The 18,651-nt window shown below is 40.4% G+C and overlaps 1 protein-coding gene across 1 annotated transcript; it reads right to left on the reverse strand.

Moving 5' to 3' along the window:
- Nucleotides 1-5,056: 5,056 nt before the first annotated feature.
- LOC108359776 (zinc finger BED domain-containing protein 1-like) lies at nucleotides 5,057-6,217 on the reverse strand. The gene has a single exon (XM_017611796.1). It carries the CDS (start codon nucleotides 6,215-6,217, stop codon nucleotides 5,057-5,059), a length of 1,161 nt encoding a protein of 386 aa, XP_017467285.1.
- Nucleotides 6,218-18,651: the final 12,434 nt, after the last annotated feature.

Genomic DNA, 18,651 nt, shown 5'->3' on the forward strand with positions numbered 1-18,651 from the left:
GGGTTTTGTTAAAGTGTAAACTGCATTTTTATAAACAAATAATTAAAATTATATAATTTTAAGATAAACGGCGAATCTAGTTAACATGTATAAAGTTTTGATAAGCACTAGAAATGTCAAGTTTTAGTATACTGAAAATAAAATTTCGTAAAAGTGCTACGAAAATCTTTCGTAGTGTTGGTTTTTTTACAATGTACGAAACTTTCGTTCATAATACGAACACATTTTTCACAACGAAACAAGATTTTACGAACCATACGTAAATATAACGAAAGGACTTTCGAAAGGCATTTTTTCAGTACAATTTACGAAATCTTACGTTTATTTTACGAAACACATTCGTAAAGCACTGAACAAATCTATGTACGAATAATTTTGTATATTGTAGGAAGGCATTCGTAATATTTACGCATGGTTTTAAAATTTACGAAATTTACAATTCTGTATTCGTACAATTTAGTTAATACTTTCGTATAAAGTACAAATGCAGAAACATGTTTTTTAAATTCGTACAACATACGAATATTTTCGTACAATATACTCAATTACCGGCAGTTTAATATTTCATCATATTTTTTGTATCGCGTGTCATTGCGGAATTAATTGTTGGCTGCTGTGAAACGTATAACATAATTTTAAACGTTTTAAAAAGGGATTTGCTGGATAAAAAAAACAATACAAAATTAAATATTAAAGCTATGGATATACTATGTCTTAAGCATACAATGTTTTTAACATCGCCTACGCTGCGCCTTGCGCTGCAATGTGGGACTTGATAAATAGGCAATTTCATCAGTTACCTATCAACGGCAAGCCAGGAGCACTACTTAATTTAATTAAAAGTAAGTACATGTATGACTTTTCACTGAAACTTTCTTTTCAGGCGCCTTATAATTTTCCTCTAATCGTAATATGTACGAAAACGGTTTTGTACAATCAACGAAAACTTTCGTGGCTCAAAATGACGAAAAATTTACGCAAGTTTTCGTTATATTCACGCAGATTTTATTTTCAGTGTACTAATTTTAAAGAAGATGTCTCTTTTACACATTTATAATAACTTAAAAAAATTTGTTTGTTAAGAAGTGTATCTTAAAATGTCTGCCTTGACAATTATGTTAAAAGTGTAAAATATGTAAATGTACCTACATAAACTTTCCCGTGAATACCATCAAATCATTGGCCTTGAAGGGAATTAGAGGTGGGTAACTCAACTCAGAGTTGAGTTATTGAGTTGATTCCCATCAGTGAATCGGTAACTCAGACTCCCTGTCAAAAAAAAGTTTAACTCAGTAACTCAGTTGATGTCCTAAGGCTCACATGATTCAACTGAATCATAGTGGCTCATATTTGTCCATATAACTGTCTCGCTTCGCCACAGTGTTTAGCATGAAAATGAGTCAGCAGTAGTAGCAAAGGAAATGGTCAATATAACTCTCCCTGATTCGCCACAGTGTTTAGCATGGCAAAGACTTGCGTTTGCAACACCGAGGCGAATTCATGAATTACAAAATCAGCTGATTGTTTCTAGGGCGAAGAAAGAAAACTTGAAGAAATCTTTCTCGTTTAAGGTGTGTCGGAATGAAAACACGAAAACATGAATTTTAATAAAATTTTAAGTAAATTAACGCGTTGGGTGCCTTTATTGATGTGATGAATAGACAGAAAATTTAATTTATTTTGGAAATTCTGCGGACACCACTTCTATAGTGATGTTTCAATTTATGTACGGGCGTTGGATTCATTCGTAGGCAAAGCGGGGTGCTCCGGGTACCAGATGGAGAATATTCTCAGGTTATGGCATGTGTGGGTCAACAGAACATTGGAGGTAAACTTATACAACGCGGTAACCAGACCGTCGGCGCACAACGCCACAGTTAATTTTATACAATGAGGGTTTTCAGTCGCACCGTCGGAAATTCGCTTTGGGCCGGCTGAACGCCTTTCTACGCTATATGTGGTGGGAGGGTCTTAACGAAACTACTGAAACCAGGTATATTCAACGTCGTTTGTTAAAGGTTGTGGAATCTGCTTTGTTTAAGTTCGATTCAGTTTTGATTGGTCAAATGAACGTTATATGCGTGAGGTTTTCAAAGGTGATGTGACCTAAGAGTTGAGGGAAGGAAATGCTCCCCCCGAATGAGAAATCGATGGGTATCAGTTTTGTCGCAAGCATCAAGCGAAGGTATTACACATTATCTCTCAAATTACATATAAGCAATGTATTTTATTATCTCGCTTTGAATTCCCTAGGTTATATTGCTGTGCAACTTACAACATGATTTGGAATGTACAGACAATTTTCCATATCTATCTGTTCATGTGGTGCAGCGGTGTTAATGTGGTGGACAACAATCTCTCTCCAACGCTACGCTGCTGTTTCAGTAATTTTTTAGTTCTACGCCATGCACAAAGTCAGTAGCTCTGTGTAAATACAGAAGCTTTCGAATGGCTCATTGAGACACTTTTCCACATACACAGCTTGTAAACGTAAGGAGGGTCATCGTAAAAACTGTAATACAGGTTCGCCTTAATATTTAATTTGAAGTTGCCTTAAAATTACTTTAGATAATTTATGCCGTCAGTTATTTATTTGAGTATACATATTTATGCAAATTGGAATACACATACAATATTTTAATTTAAAAGTTTTATAAATGTACTAACTGAAGACATGAATAAATAATGAAGGTGGTATGTCGCAAAATTACGATTCGAGAAAATTATATAAGTTTAAAGTTTCGCATAAAGATAAAAAATAGTGTGTTCAACACGTATGTAGTTAGTTTCTAAATTTTTCATAACAACAGCTGATTTACGGCTAAGAAATATTTATATGTATATAACATCTTCATCCATGCATAAAACAGCGAAAATCCCAAAATGGGACGTAAAACCTTCAATTACTCATTTCTTCAACTATACTCGTAAAAAAATATTTTTTTCACCTAAGCACCACCGAGATTTTTTCTAAATTTTTATTTTATTGTAAACATTTTCTCGACGGGAAGGCTTGCACTTAGCCAGCTGCCGTACTCCAGCATTAAGTCAGAATTAGTCCGGAAGATAGTACTGAAGATATTATTAATGTGTATACAGGAACGAATTCCGGCTATTTCTGACTAAATCGTGAGTAAGGAGAGAGGCTAATTACTGGTACAGTGATGTGCTATAGAAATGTCGGCGCTTCAATAAAAAAATAGGTACATATATAACACTTTGTTTATTTTTTATACATTTATTTCAAACAACACGGAACAAATATTAGCAATTTTATGTTATGCAACTAAAAATACAAAAATAAATTAAAAATTTTGATACAAAATGTATGTATATTAATAAAATACGATGTTTATATGAAGCGAGTTCGCAGGCAACTTTTGGTTGAAAGCACACAGTCGCCTCCAGTTTGGAAAATTAACTTTTTTGTGATAAAGTCTAATATCTCGGGAACAAGTACAGCTAGCAAAATAAGTTTAACAGTATTTTAAAGCTTTAAAGATGAAGAATTTAGGAAGAAATTATCGTTGGACAAAAAATTATCTTTACCTTCAAATTACTGTCAAATAAAAGGATTTTCATTTTTTTTCTTTTTTGACCTGAAAACATCATGCAATGATCATTGTAAAAACACATTGTGAAGATACTGTTTTAATGCATATATGTAAAAACACATTGTGAAGATAGGTTACTATCAATATAGAAGTATTACATATATGGTTTGAAGGTCTCATTGAGTAAAAAATTACCTTGACCTTAAGTACGAACCTCAAAAGTAAAATTTTTGAATTTGTTTCCTTTGTTTTTGACCTAAAAACTTCATGTAATAAACTTGAAAATAAAAAATTAAAATAATAATTTATTGACACAAGTATAAAAAAAGTTTAAAACTTTTTACATGTCTCATTGCATACTGTTTTCAGGTCAAAAATTAAAAAAAAAAATAAAATCCTTTATTTTTGAGAGTAACTTGAAAGGTTAAGGTAAATTTTTGTCCAACGATACTTTTTTCCTAAATTCTTCATCTTTAAAGCTTTAAAATACTGTTAAATCAATTTCGTTAGCAGTACTCGCTTTTGAAATATTAGATTTTGTCAAAAAAAGTTCATTTTCCACACTGCGCCTTCCAACTAATCGCTTATACAATAGAACTAAAAATATGACTTCTCGGAAAAACTAAATAAAAGAATATAATACCCAATCACATTGTTATTATAAAGGGAGATCATTTATTACGAAGAGACAAACCTGCCGCCATTTGCACAAAAATTTTTTTGGATTCTTATTTAAACATCTTTTCCTAAATTATAGTTTAAAAACACAATTTGCGATATTTTGCCCGTATCTAGCCTCACTCGTTTTTCGTTAACTATTTGTCCAGCATGGGAAAATATTCGTTCACAAGGGACTGAAGTTGCCGAGATACATAGTCGGGTTTTAACAATTTGGTATAGCCTAGGGTAGGTAAGTTTTCTTTCTTTCCACCAGTGTAATATATCATTACTCATACCCTGAATATTTTTTCTTGGTAAAAGAGGTTCATTTAAATATTTGTCAACTTCTACAATTGCAGATGAAAGCTGGCAACTAGGACGTATATAATTTTGAGCCACGGTATCAATCGAATCCCATATAAACTTTTCACCCTCAGTTAGCAAAGAAGTCGTCTCTTCTCTTTGCACATTACTGGACTGATTTTGCTGCTCATTGGTGCTTGTCTCAAAATCAATTTCATTTTGAATAACAGTGTTTGCTACTTTCCTGTAAAGTGCTTGCAGCGCTTCATCATATTTTTTTTTGTTTATAAACCCGTAATTTTTTATACGCGGATCTAAAATAGTTGCTTGCGCTATAAGTTCGTTTTTCTCTAAATCTTTGAATCGCACATTTAGTTCATTTAGTAGCTTCAGAACTAATCTTTGTGCAGATGGTGTTAAGTCATCAAATTTATAAGCGTTCAAATGTTTGTGTAATTGGCGTACGTATACTATTACTGACGAGGCACTGACATATTTTTCGCCGCTGATGGCATTTGTAATGTATTGAAAGACTTTCATTATTTCCATAGTTTGTGTACCGCCTGCCGTTCTTCATTTGTTAAGAGCTCAATATTAGTTAGTACTTCATCTCTCACTTGCCCAGATGACTGTACCACAGCTACAGTTGCAATTACGGCATCTTTCATTTTCAGAATTCGTTCTAGCATATCGAACGTTGAGTTCCATCGCGTGGGAACATCATTAATCAATTTTGTGACTGGTAGCTGCATTCGAGCCGTGGTGCCTTTCAGCTGTGAATATGCATGCGAGCTTTTTTTGAATAAACGCACGATTGCTTTTACTTTATCTAGAATAGTTTGCATTTCTTTTAAGCCCGACTGTGCAACTAAATTTAGGGTGTGCGCAAAACATCCCCAATGCCGCCACTGTCCTCCACGAACTGCTGCCTTCATATTAGCTGCGTTGTCAGTAACTACAGCTGTGACCTTATTATTCAACTCCCAATCTAGCAAAACCTCTTGCAGTTTTTTTGTTATATTATCTGCAGTATGACGCTCTGAATATGATACGCAGGTCAACAAATCCGACTCTAAACTCATGCGATTGTTATCATCAGCAATGTAATGAGCTGTGACACCAATGAAATTGTCTTGGGCCCGAGAAGTCCATCCATCCATTGTCAAACATACAGCAAATGCTCTGCTTAAACGTGCTTTTACTGTCATCACAGTTTCATTGTAAATGGCTTGCATTAATGAGGACGACACAGTTTTCCTTGTGGGGAGTTTATAACTTGGATTAAGCATATGCACCAGAGTCTTGAACTCCGGGTCTTCAACGACGCTGAACGGATGGTACTCCCTAACAATCATTTTCACCACTTGCCGATCAATTTCCTTTTGTTTTTTTGTTGAAAGTGGTTTTTTTAAATAATCATCTATTCTTGACCTGCGTGGTGCGACAACTGGTGGTAGGGATTGTGCATCTGATGTTTGCACCTGAGGAGTGGAGTTGCCATTATTATCGTCCGGGTCCACTCTTATTGGTGGCTCTTGTCTGGTAATCCTTTGCGTGGGGTGCTTATTATTGATATGGCGCAAAAGGTTACATGTCGATTTGTTTGCCACAGAAATCTTTTGGGAGCAGAGTCGGCATTGCACTTTTTTCTCCTTCTCCTCCGAAAACAGCAACCACACATCACTGGTCTTTCGTGACATCAGGAACACCTGTACGTTAAAGATTCTAAATATGTATGTATAAATAATATTTATAAATAATTTACTTACGCAATATGGATAAGTCGATTACAATATTTAAAAATTTCCGTTAACCGGCCTGTTCATGAATAATTTTTCTCCTTAGTTCGATCGGGTACCAAAAGGCAGTTAAGGCTGTTTCTTTGATAATTTTGAAAAAATCAAGTAAGCTGCGAGTTTATTTGAATTAACGGAAACATATTAGGTTTGTATAGTAACTTCTCCAGTAATAATTGCAGCGAGAGCGTAAAAGCATAATAGAGCGTAAAATTGAGAAGAGAAAACTAGCAGAAAAAGTTACTGAACACAAAACTAGTAAAAACTTGCAAGTGAACAGTTGTTGTACCTACTAGTTGTACCCAGGTACACCCCACCTAATAATATAAAATTATTTTACTTAAAAACCATCCTTATGAAATTGCATTTAAATTTAGCTTTTCTCCATTTTGTAGAAAATTTATATTTTTAGGATGTCACCAAATTTTAACTCGTTATTATCAGTAGTTTATAATAAAAATTGCACTTGAATATGCAAAAGTTACCCGGGTACCCATCTATGAACAGGACGGTTAACTTGCAATCCAAATTTCAACCCTGGCATAAAGTTTCAAAATATGAGTCAAGACAAGGCGAATTTATACAAACAAATTCGCCTTGAGTCAAGACATCACATTCAAAACGAGTCTACGATACGAATGAGTGTAACATACAAAGAGTCAAATGAGTTAGTTGAATGAGCTGACTCCTTAAAGTGAGTCGGAGTTATTGAGTCAACTCCTGCCAATTTGCTGAGTTACCCACCCTTAAAGGGAATCTATGTATGCATGCATGCATATGAGCAAATTAAAAAGTCGATACAATTTACAGTCGAAAAGTACAGTTTTTGTATAGATTTCGTACTGAAGGAACAATTTTATTGCATAACACTGTGGGGAACTAAGCAAAATGGCCTAGTGTATTTCGCAAATATTCAAATACATAATCCACCAACCGATAATTTTATATATTCATTAAAAGATAATTTGTCATCATTCTGAAATAAAAAAATTATAAAGCGGAAGGGTAAAATAGTATTGTGTTATTAATTCAAAATAAAAAGTTTCATTTCACTGACGAAGGGGGGGATCTATCCCCCAAATCCCCCCTGGCTATGCCACTGATATATGTATGAATGAATAAAAAAAATTTAGTTTAGTCCGTTCTATTAAATTTCTGTTTAGCTTTCTTCCATTTACATTTTATTCTGTTTTAATTTCTTAGTTTTTTCCAAAAAAAAAAATCCCTACTTTAAAGATTTTGTGTTTCTTCGTCTTGTTTTTGTTTTCCCTCTTTTCTATAAAATTACCAAGTTATGATTTACGTAGGTCAAATCCTTAGTTGTAAGCCTATCTAAAAAAAAAGTTTTTTTTTCTCTCTTTCTTAGTTAAGTTTCAAGTTAATTTTAAGCAATACCCCAGAAAAAAAAAGTGCAATACTTCAACTTCAACTAGTTAAATGAAAAACCAATACTAGATCTTTGATATTTTTTCCCAATAATTGTATTCATTTACTTTATCAAAAGAATATAAAAAAATTTATGAATATGCATTAGTTTATAACAAGGTAATTTAATTGTAACATTATGCTGACATTTTCGTAGAAAATATTTATATGTGCAAAGAAACAAGTGTTAAGCTGAGATCCCACGATTGCCGCAATACACCAATTATTGCCTCATTTTATGCCCCAATCGTGTGATTTCACAATAAATTGACTCATGCGGCAATAGAGGCCGATATTGTGCTTACAATGCCCAATCAAATACAACCCACTTGCGGCAATCGTGTGATAGCTCGATTGGCAATCATGGGGCAATGAAAATTTCAAAATTGCGGCAATATTTATTGTGTTCTTGTGCGGAAATTGAAGTGAACAATACACAACAATATTTAGGCGGTTTATTTAAAATTTACTTTTTTGCTTCCTTCTATGTCCAAAAATCACTGAAATGAATATCCTTGTTTTCGGAAGCAACATAACTTTTAATTTAATTTGTATTCAAATTAAAATTTTTCTTGAAGTCCGATGACGGAATCTTTGCTGCGATATATACCACCACAAGCAAAACTCTTACGAGAAGAATACGAAATATATTTTATGTCACCAATTGGCAAACTGCCATGACAGTATAAATTTATTTAAAAAAAAACTTAAAAGTTCAATACAGCCCAGACGAAACGGTAGAACCTCAACATTTTGACCAGTTTTGACTATGATTCTTCTATTTGTTTAGTGTTCATTATTTTTCTATAAAAGTATAGCTCATTGTCTAACAAAACCGTATAAATTGCAAGCTTTATACAAAAATTATATAAATTTCTTAAATTTTTGAACACAATTGCACGGTTTTTAATTTCGATTTTTAGAAAAAAAAATTGTTATTCAGTTTTATAGCTCATTAAAATTTAGTACAATAAGGTGCAAGTTTGAAGTTGCTAAATAATCCTGTCGATTTTTTACAATTTTTTTAGCAGGCGGTATTATGCACTTTCTTCTATGCAAATTACTTTGTAAACAGCATAACAAATTCTTTTCTAGAAATCCAAATTAAAAACCATTGAATTGTGATCAAAAGTTTAAGAAATGTTTATAATTGTTGTATAAATCTGAAATTTTTATTTATTTTATTATACCTGTAATTAATAAAAAAGCAAAATTAAAAAGAAAACCAAAATTAAAAAGAAAACTCTTGTAACTTGAACTCCACATATTTAGCACGTTGCAGTTATCGGCGAAAAATAAAAAAACTGTACACTCAAACTTCTAAATAAATGCGTCAGTTTTCATTGGGCTCAAGTTTTTGCTTCTTTGCTTTCAAACAACAAATATGCATAAAATGAGCCCACAATATATAAATTAGATGCAATTTTCTTTTTTTTAAGACTACACCAGTTTTACACAACAAAAAACAAAACAGAATTTAGAAGTCAGCCAACATCTTATTTTCACGATTGCCGCATGCTATAACAATCGTGTGATAAGTTTGGGGCAATTATTGTCACTATATTGATTTTGACCAACTTGCAGCAATCAAAATTGTATAAAAAGAGGCAACCGTGTGACTGTACAGAATTTGATTGGGACAATTTTTTTATCGTGCTCCAATACAGCATAATAAAAATTGTTCCAGATTGGTGCATTTGCGGCAATCGTGTGATCTCAGCTTTAGGTTACCGACTACTTTTCAAAATGTTTTAAAGATAATTTTATTTGTTGGTATTGGATTGTATTTCTATTGCACAATTTTATTTGTTTTACGCTTTGCCGCATATATTTTACTGAAATTTTGTAGTAAAATTTGTATTATTTCCTCCTATTTGTAAAGTTTGGTTTATTTAAGTTTCAACACGTTATCATTCTGTTTTGAATAAGTAAAGCTTTGTTGGGAAGTAGATCTTACAAATCCCCAGTGGTATTAAAGCCCATATTTGAAGCTAGTTACTCTCGTTGTTCCTTGAATAACGATTTTTGTTGTTTGCTGGAATTTTCAAATATCTTCAGTCGAAACGAGCGAAAAATTTGCCAACTTAATGCGCAAAGAATGTTTCTGATTCTTGATATTAATTTTTCCCATAGTCAAAATNTTGGTTTATTTAAGTTTCAACACGTTATCATTCTGTTTTGAATAAGTAAAGCTTTGTTGGGAAGTAGATCTTACAAATCCCCAGTGGTATTAAAGCCCATATTTGAAGCTAGTTACTCTCGTTGTTCCTTGAATAACGATTTTTGTTGTTTGCTGGAATTTTCAAATATCTTCAGTCGAAACGAGCGAAAAATTTGCCAACTTAATGCGCAAAGAATGTTTCTGATTCTTGATATTAATTTTTCCCATAGTCAAAATATTTTATTTGTTTTCCAAAGCTATATGCTTTTTACTTTAAACCAAAGATCCTTTTCGCCAAGACAGGTTTGCCCATGGAAGCCGAATGACTCTCCAAGTTGTGTTGGGCACAGTGGCGGACCCAGGTAGGGGAAATTTTACACAGTTGAAACTCACAGCAAGTTTGAATATTTTCACAGGTTCAGAAAACAACGAATATTCCAAAATTTTGAATTTTATATTATTAAATTTCTTGAGATTTCTTATTTTTAGGATAATTTCCAAAATTTCAAAAACTATCGAAATCCGTTAGTTTCAAGGAATTTTGGTAAAATGAGAATATATTGAAATGTACAATATTGAGATTTTAGAAATCTTTATATTTTCCACAATTTTGAGAATTTTATTTATCCTTAAATCCATCATAAATGTAAAAATGTGAAACATCACAAATTGTCGAAAAATTCTTATGTTCATGGTACTTGTGTAAAAAATAGAAAATTCTTAGAATTCTAAAAGATAATATTATTTTTGAAAAATTCCAACATTGTTCCACTTTTCTGAACTTTTTCAAAATTTTGAATTGATATAACAACGTTTGAGAATTTTAAAATTTTTGAAAATTTTGAAAACATCAACGTCCAAAAATTTTTTGAATCTTCAAGAATTACGAAAACTTTCTAAATTTTCAAAAAAGACGAAATATGAAAATGTTTTCAACATTCGAAAAGTTTATTTTCGTTTGATCAATTTTGTATATTCGACACTTTTACTTAGAAAAAATTTGTTAGAATTCCTACAATTCTCAAAATTTTTGAAAAATAAAAAATTTCTATTAATCTAGTATTCATCATTATTATTGAATTATTGGGATTTACTAAAATTTCTCAAATTCAGAAAGTTTTGAAAGTTTAGAAAATTTTGGAATTCCACTCAAGTTATTAAAAAGGGGAAACTTCAAGAAATTAAAAACTATCAAAACTCTAAAAATTTTAAATTTTGGTGATTTTTAAAATTATATACACGATATATGTTGAAAAACAATATTGGATATGTCGTTTTCACCACTCTTTTGGGGTTTATATAGGGCACCAAGCTTATTATTTCTATAGTCGTCGGGATTTTTAAAGGAACATCTTATTATATTCTGCTGTCCGATTACTTCAGAAGATATTTAGCTAGATTTCATGCCTCAAAACTTCATCGCTGATATATGTCCGGGCTGTTCTTCAGATAGTTCAATGTCACGGGATATTATGGACCACAATATAACTAGGGAAAATAATAAAATGGTTTTTATTATGAAAATATCTTCTATATGTTTAAGTTTTTACCACACAGTCATTGATGTAGTTTTCTGTTGAAAATTTTTGACACTGAAGCAGGCGGAACTGAATACTTTATTTTTCACATATAATTATTTACTATTGAATATTAACTATTGTTCGTGATAATGGTGATTAAAGTTGTAAGGGAACATCAACTTAACATATGAAAATACTGATAAACTAAAGGCTACTCGCTAGGGCAGGCACCTTGCCGTTGGTGCGGGGGCTTAGCTTGAATCGCTGACCAGCCCCTTTCTGGTCTGGGGCATCGTTGACACGGTCTCCAGACCTGGGCTGCCAGCGAACGGTGACCAAGAACTGCCACATCCTAATCCAGGGTGTGATGCGACACCGTGCCTATTGCACGGTTTGCAGCCAGGAGGGTATAAACCGGCTGTATTAGAACGGCGCCTCGTCTACTCTACTCTCCCGTTCTACTGAATTGACTGCTGAGCTCGCCTCGTCGGGCAGGCGGTCGTACGAACAAGATGAATACAACTAAACATATAAAAACAACAAAAACAACAACAGCAATAAATTCTAAATTAAGCGCGAAAACTAGCGCAAAAACGGCGACAGCTACAGCTACAACGTAAGCAGCAGCCACAACTGCAATTATTGCTGCAACAGCAGCAAGAGCGTTAAAAGAAACTAATACAGCAACAGCAACTACCACAGCAACTGCTGCGGATACAGCAACAACAGCACAAAAAACAGCAACGGCCACGCACGGCAGTAACATGCTGGGCGGGGGTAAAGGCACCAAGCGCAGGGGTAGCTTCCTTGAGAGCCTGACCGAAGAAGAGGCTGCCCTCTCCATTGAACACGCCAGAGAAGACAAGAAGCCGAGCACCATCAGGGGCGGCGTGGTTAGGCGCAGCGCCTTTCGGAAGGCCTCAAGGGAGCAGAGGCATCACTCCCGAAGAACATGCATCGCTCTGCAAGCAGGCAGCGAACTGAAGGTCGGCGTCGCTCCAGGAGTCGTGACCGCTCCGAGAGTCGTTGCCGGTCCAGGGGCCGGCGTTGCTCGGAGAGCAGGCATAGCTCCAGCAGTAGGCACGCTTCCGGCAGTAGGCAGCGTAGGTCTTCCAGTCGGACCTCCACAGCGTCGTATGAGTCAGGGCGGCATGTACAGGAGATCAAGAAGCGTAGTCGCAGGTGCAGACCTACTCCACTACCCCCCTCTGGTCAACCGGAAACCCTTGACGACCACCGTCGAGCTGGTCTTGGTGGGTCGGGAGTCAAGTGGTATCTCCGGTACCTTCGGCAGGGGAAATCTGCTGATGAAGCCCGCACTATGGCGGAAGTACGGCAGGAGGTAGAGCGAGAGGAACGTGAGCGTGAAGAGCGCAAGCGCAGAGGCAATTGAGCCGCTACCGCTGTTAGCCAGCATAGCAGCAACTCAGGAGAACTACCCGCGCCTGCTGAAAAGCAGAGAGGCGGGCAACGGCAACAGAGACCCGCGCCTGCTGAAAAGCAGAGAGGCGGGCAACAGCAGCAGAGAACCGCGCCCGCCCATTGGCGGAGAGCCCAAAGGTAACTCAACAGCAACTTCCACAGGTCCAGCATAGCGAACTGGCTTACAGATTGCACCACCGGAGCCACCGTCCCCTAAGCGGCAGCGGGGGCCTACACCCCCTCAGACAGAGTCTAGGGGCCTGGATGGATCTGCGGGCCAAGGTCAGCCTCAGGAAGGAACCACTCAGCCGTCCAGCTATTCTGATGCTCTTAAAGGCATCCGGGTGGCTGTGCTGCCCTGTGATTACCCTGCAGCTGCCCTATGCCCTGAGGACTTAACCAGACTCCAGGATGCGATCATGGACGAGGTCCTAAAAGGGTGGAGGCACCCTCTGGTGTTCTGTGGGGTGTTCTTCAGGTCAGGCATGCTCCTTGTGGACTGCAAGGATGAGCGGACTGCAGCCTGGCTGGCAGAAAAGGCACCGGCTATTGAGGGATGGAAGAGACCCGAGCTATGCACGAAAAGGGGGGAGGACATCCCGCCGGTGCACACTATCTCGGTGTTCTTCCCAGATGCGCCGAGAAATCGGCTGAGTATGTGCTGGCACTCATTCAGGCCCAGAGCGGGGGTGTCCACACGGCTGCGTGGAAGGTGGTGTCGTGCGACGCTTAAGACAACGGTCTCAGGCTCAACCTGGGCATCGACGAGGCGTCGTACGTTAGCATTAAGAGGACCGGTTAAGCCGTGGCGGCAAAAGACGACAGGCAGCAAGGAGTCGCAAGACATGTGTGTTGACGCGGCAACTGACTCCACTGCGGCCCCAGCGACAGAGTCGACCACGGCCCCACCAGCCAACCCGCTGACAGAACAGGCACAGGTACCAGCCAACCAGTTAACAGAACCGGCGCAGGCACCAGCTCCGGTGAGTTCCGGGCCAAACGCCCGCACGTGCGCACCACGCAGGATCTTCTAGCGGACATTGGCAGGCTCGAACTCGATAGAGGAAGCGAGGTCGACGCACGGCTCTCGGATATCGACGACGAGCCCCAATTATGAAGACCCTAGCAGTAGAGGTAGCCCAGGTCAATCTGCATCACGCTGTGGCCGCCTCGGCGGTCATTGCGAGCAGGTTTGCCACGGAAGACCTGGGTATACTGCTAATACAGGAACCGTGGTCCTGCAGAGGCCAGGTGAGGGGCCTCAACCACAATAACAATAAGGTAATTTGGGACCTCTCCTGCGAGAGGCCCAGGGCGTGTGTAGTGCTGAAAAATAATATTAATTATTTCTGCATTACAGAGTTTCTTACACAGGATCTGGTAGCGGTCCAGACTACCTTGGAAGTTGATGGCAGGGAGATGGAGGTGGTCTTTGCTGCAGCCTACTTTCCGGGGAACAACGCCAACGTGCCGCTCCTTGAGGTACAGCAGCTTCCGGAATTCTGCCGCAGGAGACGGCTTCCTGTCATACTAGGCTGCGATGCAAACGCCCACAATATGGAGTGCGGCAGCTCGGACACTAACCGCAGGGGTGAGTGCCTTTTAGAATATATTATAAGTGAAGGCCTGAACATTCACAATGTCCGTAATGAACCAACGTTCATTACTAGGGTCGGAGAGGAAGTTCTTGACATCACTATCAGCAACAGACTGGCCAGTCCCCTGATCGTCCAGTGGGAAGTCTCATCTGAGCCTTCGCTGTAGGATCACAGGATTGTCCGGTTTGCACTGGGAGCTGCTTGTCAGACAGGTTACCCTAAGAGAAACCCCAGGAAAACAAACTGGGCCAAATATGAAGAGGTACTTAGACTGAACCTACCAAGAATAGAGGTACAGGATAGAAAGGTAGATTGTATGGCGTTAGAGGACAGGGTTAATAGGCTGAACGGCACAATCTTAGATGCCTTTACGTCCAGCTGTCCCGTGTCAAAGCCTAAGGGTAAGGCTCAGCCTCCCTGGTGGTCACGGGAACCCTCGGTTCTTAGGAAAGAGGTGCGCAGACTGTTCAACAGGGCAAAGCGCACCGGGAACTGGGAGGAATACTCAGTCAGTCTGACAAAGTACAATAAGGAGATTAGAAAGGCCAAGCGGAGCAGCTTCAGGACCTTTTGTGAAAACATCGCATCCACTCCTGCAGCTGCTAGGCTTTATAAAGCTTCGGCAAGGGACAACACAGGCACCACATTGGCTATAAGGCTACCTAATGGGACTTTTTCAGGTACGGAACAGGAAAGGGCACTCGCCATGCTGTCGGCCCACTTTCTGGACGCCATTCCCACCGCCGGGGGAGCTGTTTTCCGTGCGTACAGGTCATCCCCACCGGACTGGAAGCTGGCTAAAAGCCTTATAAACCGGCAAACAGTGCTGTGGGCTTTGGACTCCTTCGAACGGTACGAGGCCCGTGGGGTGGATGGTATATATCCAATATTGCTGAAGCAGGGCGGAGAGCTCTTACTTCCACATCTTGCGGATGTTATGAGGGACAGTCTAGCGCTGGCCCACATTCCCAAGGTGTGGCAAAGGGCCAGGGTCATCTTTATCCCGAAGGTAGGTAAGAGAGATTACTCTCTTGCCAAGTCATTCAGGCCGATAAGTCTCACATCCTTTATGTTAAAGGCAATGGAGAAAATTATTGACCATGAGATCAGGTTTAACACTCTGAAACAAACCCCTCTGCATTCCAACCAGCACGCGTACAGGGTGGGTAGATCCACGGACACTGCGCTGTATGCCTTAACGGAGGAAATACAAGGGGCCTTTGAGTGTGATGAGACGGTGAGAAACATAACGTTCAGCCAACCGTCCGGCGTTGGATAGCAAGGTTACTGCAGACCAGGATCGCCGAAACTGAAGTCGGTGACAGTGTCNCGCTGTATGCCTTAACGGAGGAAATACAAGGGGCCTTTGAGTGTGATGAGACGGTGAGAAACATAACGTTCAGCCAACCGTCCGGCGTTGGATAGCAAGGTTACTGCAGACCAGGATCGCCGAAACTGAAGTCGGTGACAGTGTCGTTCAAATACAAACAACAAAAGGGTGCCCGCAAGGGGGAGTATTATCTCCTCTACTGTGGAGCTTAGTTGTGGGCGAACTCCTACAGCTACTCACTAACGAGGGCGTCCGGTGCCAAGGGTATGCGGACGACATAGTGATTATCGCTAGAGGGAAGTTCGCTAGTACTCTCTGTGACATAGTCCAAAGAGGTCTTAACCTTGCAAAAAGGTGGTGCGCAGACGTAGGCTTAAATATCAATCCCTCTAGGAGAGCTGTAGTCCCCTTCACCAAGAAACGAAATCTTCAGGGGATAAGGAACCTAACCTTGGACGGGGTCGCAATCAATGTCGTCACAGAGGTTAAGTATCTGGGGCTTACCCTGGACTCCAAGCTTCTGTGGAAGACCCATGTTGATGCGGTCACCTCCAAGGGCACGAGTTCGATGATAGTGAAGCAATACGCACTTGCCCGACGGCAGCGGCAGTTGAACAGGTCGCAAAGCTAACCCTCCTTAACTTTGCTAGGGAGGGCTTCGTCAAAGGCAAGGTGTTATAATCTAGGAACAGGGACAAGCTAGGTACCCAGCTCCCCCTGGTTCTTTTCCCCAGGGACGATATCAACAGACAGGTTGTCTTCAAAAGGAATTTCAGGACTTACACTTACAGCAAGGTGACCTGGTGTGCCTCTATTATGGAAAGGCACATACAGGCGAGCACAATACAGTGGTACACTGACGGCTCCAAAACACCTGCGGGGATTGGAGCAGGCGTGTACGGCCCTAGGCTGAAGCTTTCGGTGCCCGGGGGAACATCTTCCAAGCGGAGGTTTATGCCATCAGTATGTGCGCAGAGATCAACATGAGTAGGAACTATAGGAATGAAAGGATACTTATACTAAGTGGCAGTCAGTCGGCACTTATGGCTCTCTCATCATACGAGATCAAGTCCTCCTTGGTTTTGGAGTGTGTCGAGAGGCTGAATGCTCTGGCGGAGGTTAATGAAATCCAACTAGTGTGGGTACCTGGGCACATGGGGGTTGCAGGAAATGAAGAGGCTGATCACCTGGCCAGATAAGCCGCTTCCTCGACCCCGATAGGACCTGAGCCCTTTCTGGCAGTAGGACCCAGTACCATAAAGGATATGCTCAGAAAGGACAATTGCAAACTGAGGGAACTGCATTGGCGTGACACCATGGGTCAACGTCAGGCGAAAAGCTTATTAGGAGGTTACAATCTGACAAGATACAGGCTACTCATGAATTTTCCAAAGGATAAACTGAGGGTTATTACAGGATTATTGACTGACCACTGTAGGCTAAAAGGGCACATGTACAAACTTGGAATCTGGTTCAGCGACCTGTGTCGCATCTGCGATGCCGCCAGGAAAACTCCCCTGCACCTTGTAACGAAGCTTTTCGCTAGCCCCGATGCTTCTTCTAAAATGCTGGGGTATACTCGCCGTGTCCAGGGTTCGTTACAATAAATTTGTAGTTTCGGGGCTCTGGTAAATCGTACTTTATTAATCAATTTTGCTTAATTTCTATAAAACGAACATATAACAAATAACAATTTGAAACATTCGGTAGCGTCACTTGCAGTGGCTGGGTAACGGCTTCTTGTTCCGTTATGAGCCCGTTAGGCTGTAGTGGCTTTAGTACTGGTGGGCAGCGCTCTGCTGACGCCGCTGAGTGGCGCGCTGCTTACGTTTATAAGTGGTGTTCTGGCCGCGTCGGTAGGTAGCGTTTTGGTCGTGCCAGTGAGTGGCGCTCTAACACCGTCGGTGAGTGGCGCTCTGATGACGCCGGTGATTATCGCTCTGGTGGTGCCGGTATGTGGCGCTCTCGCAATTTCGGAGAGTAGCGCTCTGGTCGTGCCGGTGTGTAGTGCTCCGGTGACGCCGGAGAGGAGCGTTCTAGTTGCGTCGAGATGTAGTGCTCTCAGCAATGCAGGTGAGCGCACCGATGAGTGGTACTTTGGTGATGCCGGGAGTAACGCTTCTGTTCGCGCCGGAGAGTATCGCGCTAATGACGCCGGAGAGTACCGTTCTACTCGCGCCGTTGGGAGGCGCTCTGGCGACGTTGACAAGTGGCGCTCTGTTCGCGCGGGAGTCGCTCTAGTGGCACCGATGAATGGCGCTGTTGACGCTGCTCTGCTGACGGCGGTGAGAGGCGCCCTTGTAGGCGCTGTCGACGTCCCTCTGCCAACGCCGGTGCTGGCTGCGGGCAAGCGGGTGTCGCCCGTACGCGGTTCCCCGAGAGGCTGTGGTGAGAGGGTGTGTAACTTGTTGCGCTGCCACTGGGAAGGTGACGTCCAGCCCGACACTCAAGCCGAAGCAGAAGAAATCACCCTACCAGCAGCTGTTGCAGAAGTGGAATCAAGCCCGACACTCGAGCCGGTGCAGATGAAGTCACTTCTTGCCAGTAGCCGTATGTTCACGACCACAGTCTCGTGCTGACTGACTGGTTTCTTGTCGTGCTACTCCTTTAATAGGCTATGTGCTTGACGTTGCGTGGTCGCGCAGCTACATGTTGCTGTGTGATGTTGCGTTGTCATGGCAGCGAAGAGGTTGTTGAGTGTTGCTATGACTTGTGTTGCTGTGGTTTGCTGCGTGGCCAGTTGCGCTGACTTGTGTTGCTGTGGTTTATTGCGCGGCTAGCTGCTCTGATTTGCGTTGTTGTANGCGTGGTCGCGCAGCTACATGTTGCTGTGTGATGTTGCGTTGTCATGGCAGCGAAGAGGTTGTTGAGTGTTGCTATGA

Source organism: Rhagoletis zephyria, unplaced genomic scaffold (assembly GCF_001687245.7).
Source record: "Rhagoletis zephyria isolate East Lansing unplaced genomic scaffold, Rhagoletis_zephyria_1.1 Rzeph_scaffold_00458, whole genome shotgun sequence".
Taxonomy (NCBI): Eukaryota; Metazoa; Arthropoda; class Insecta; order Diptera; family Tephritidae; genus Rhagoletis; species Rhagoletis zephyria.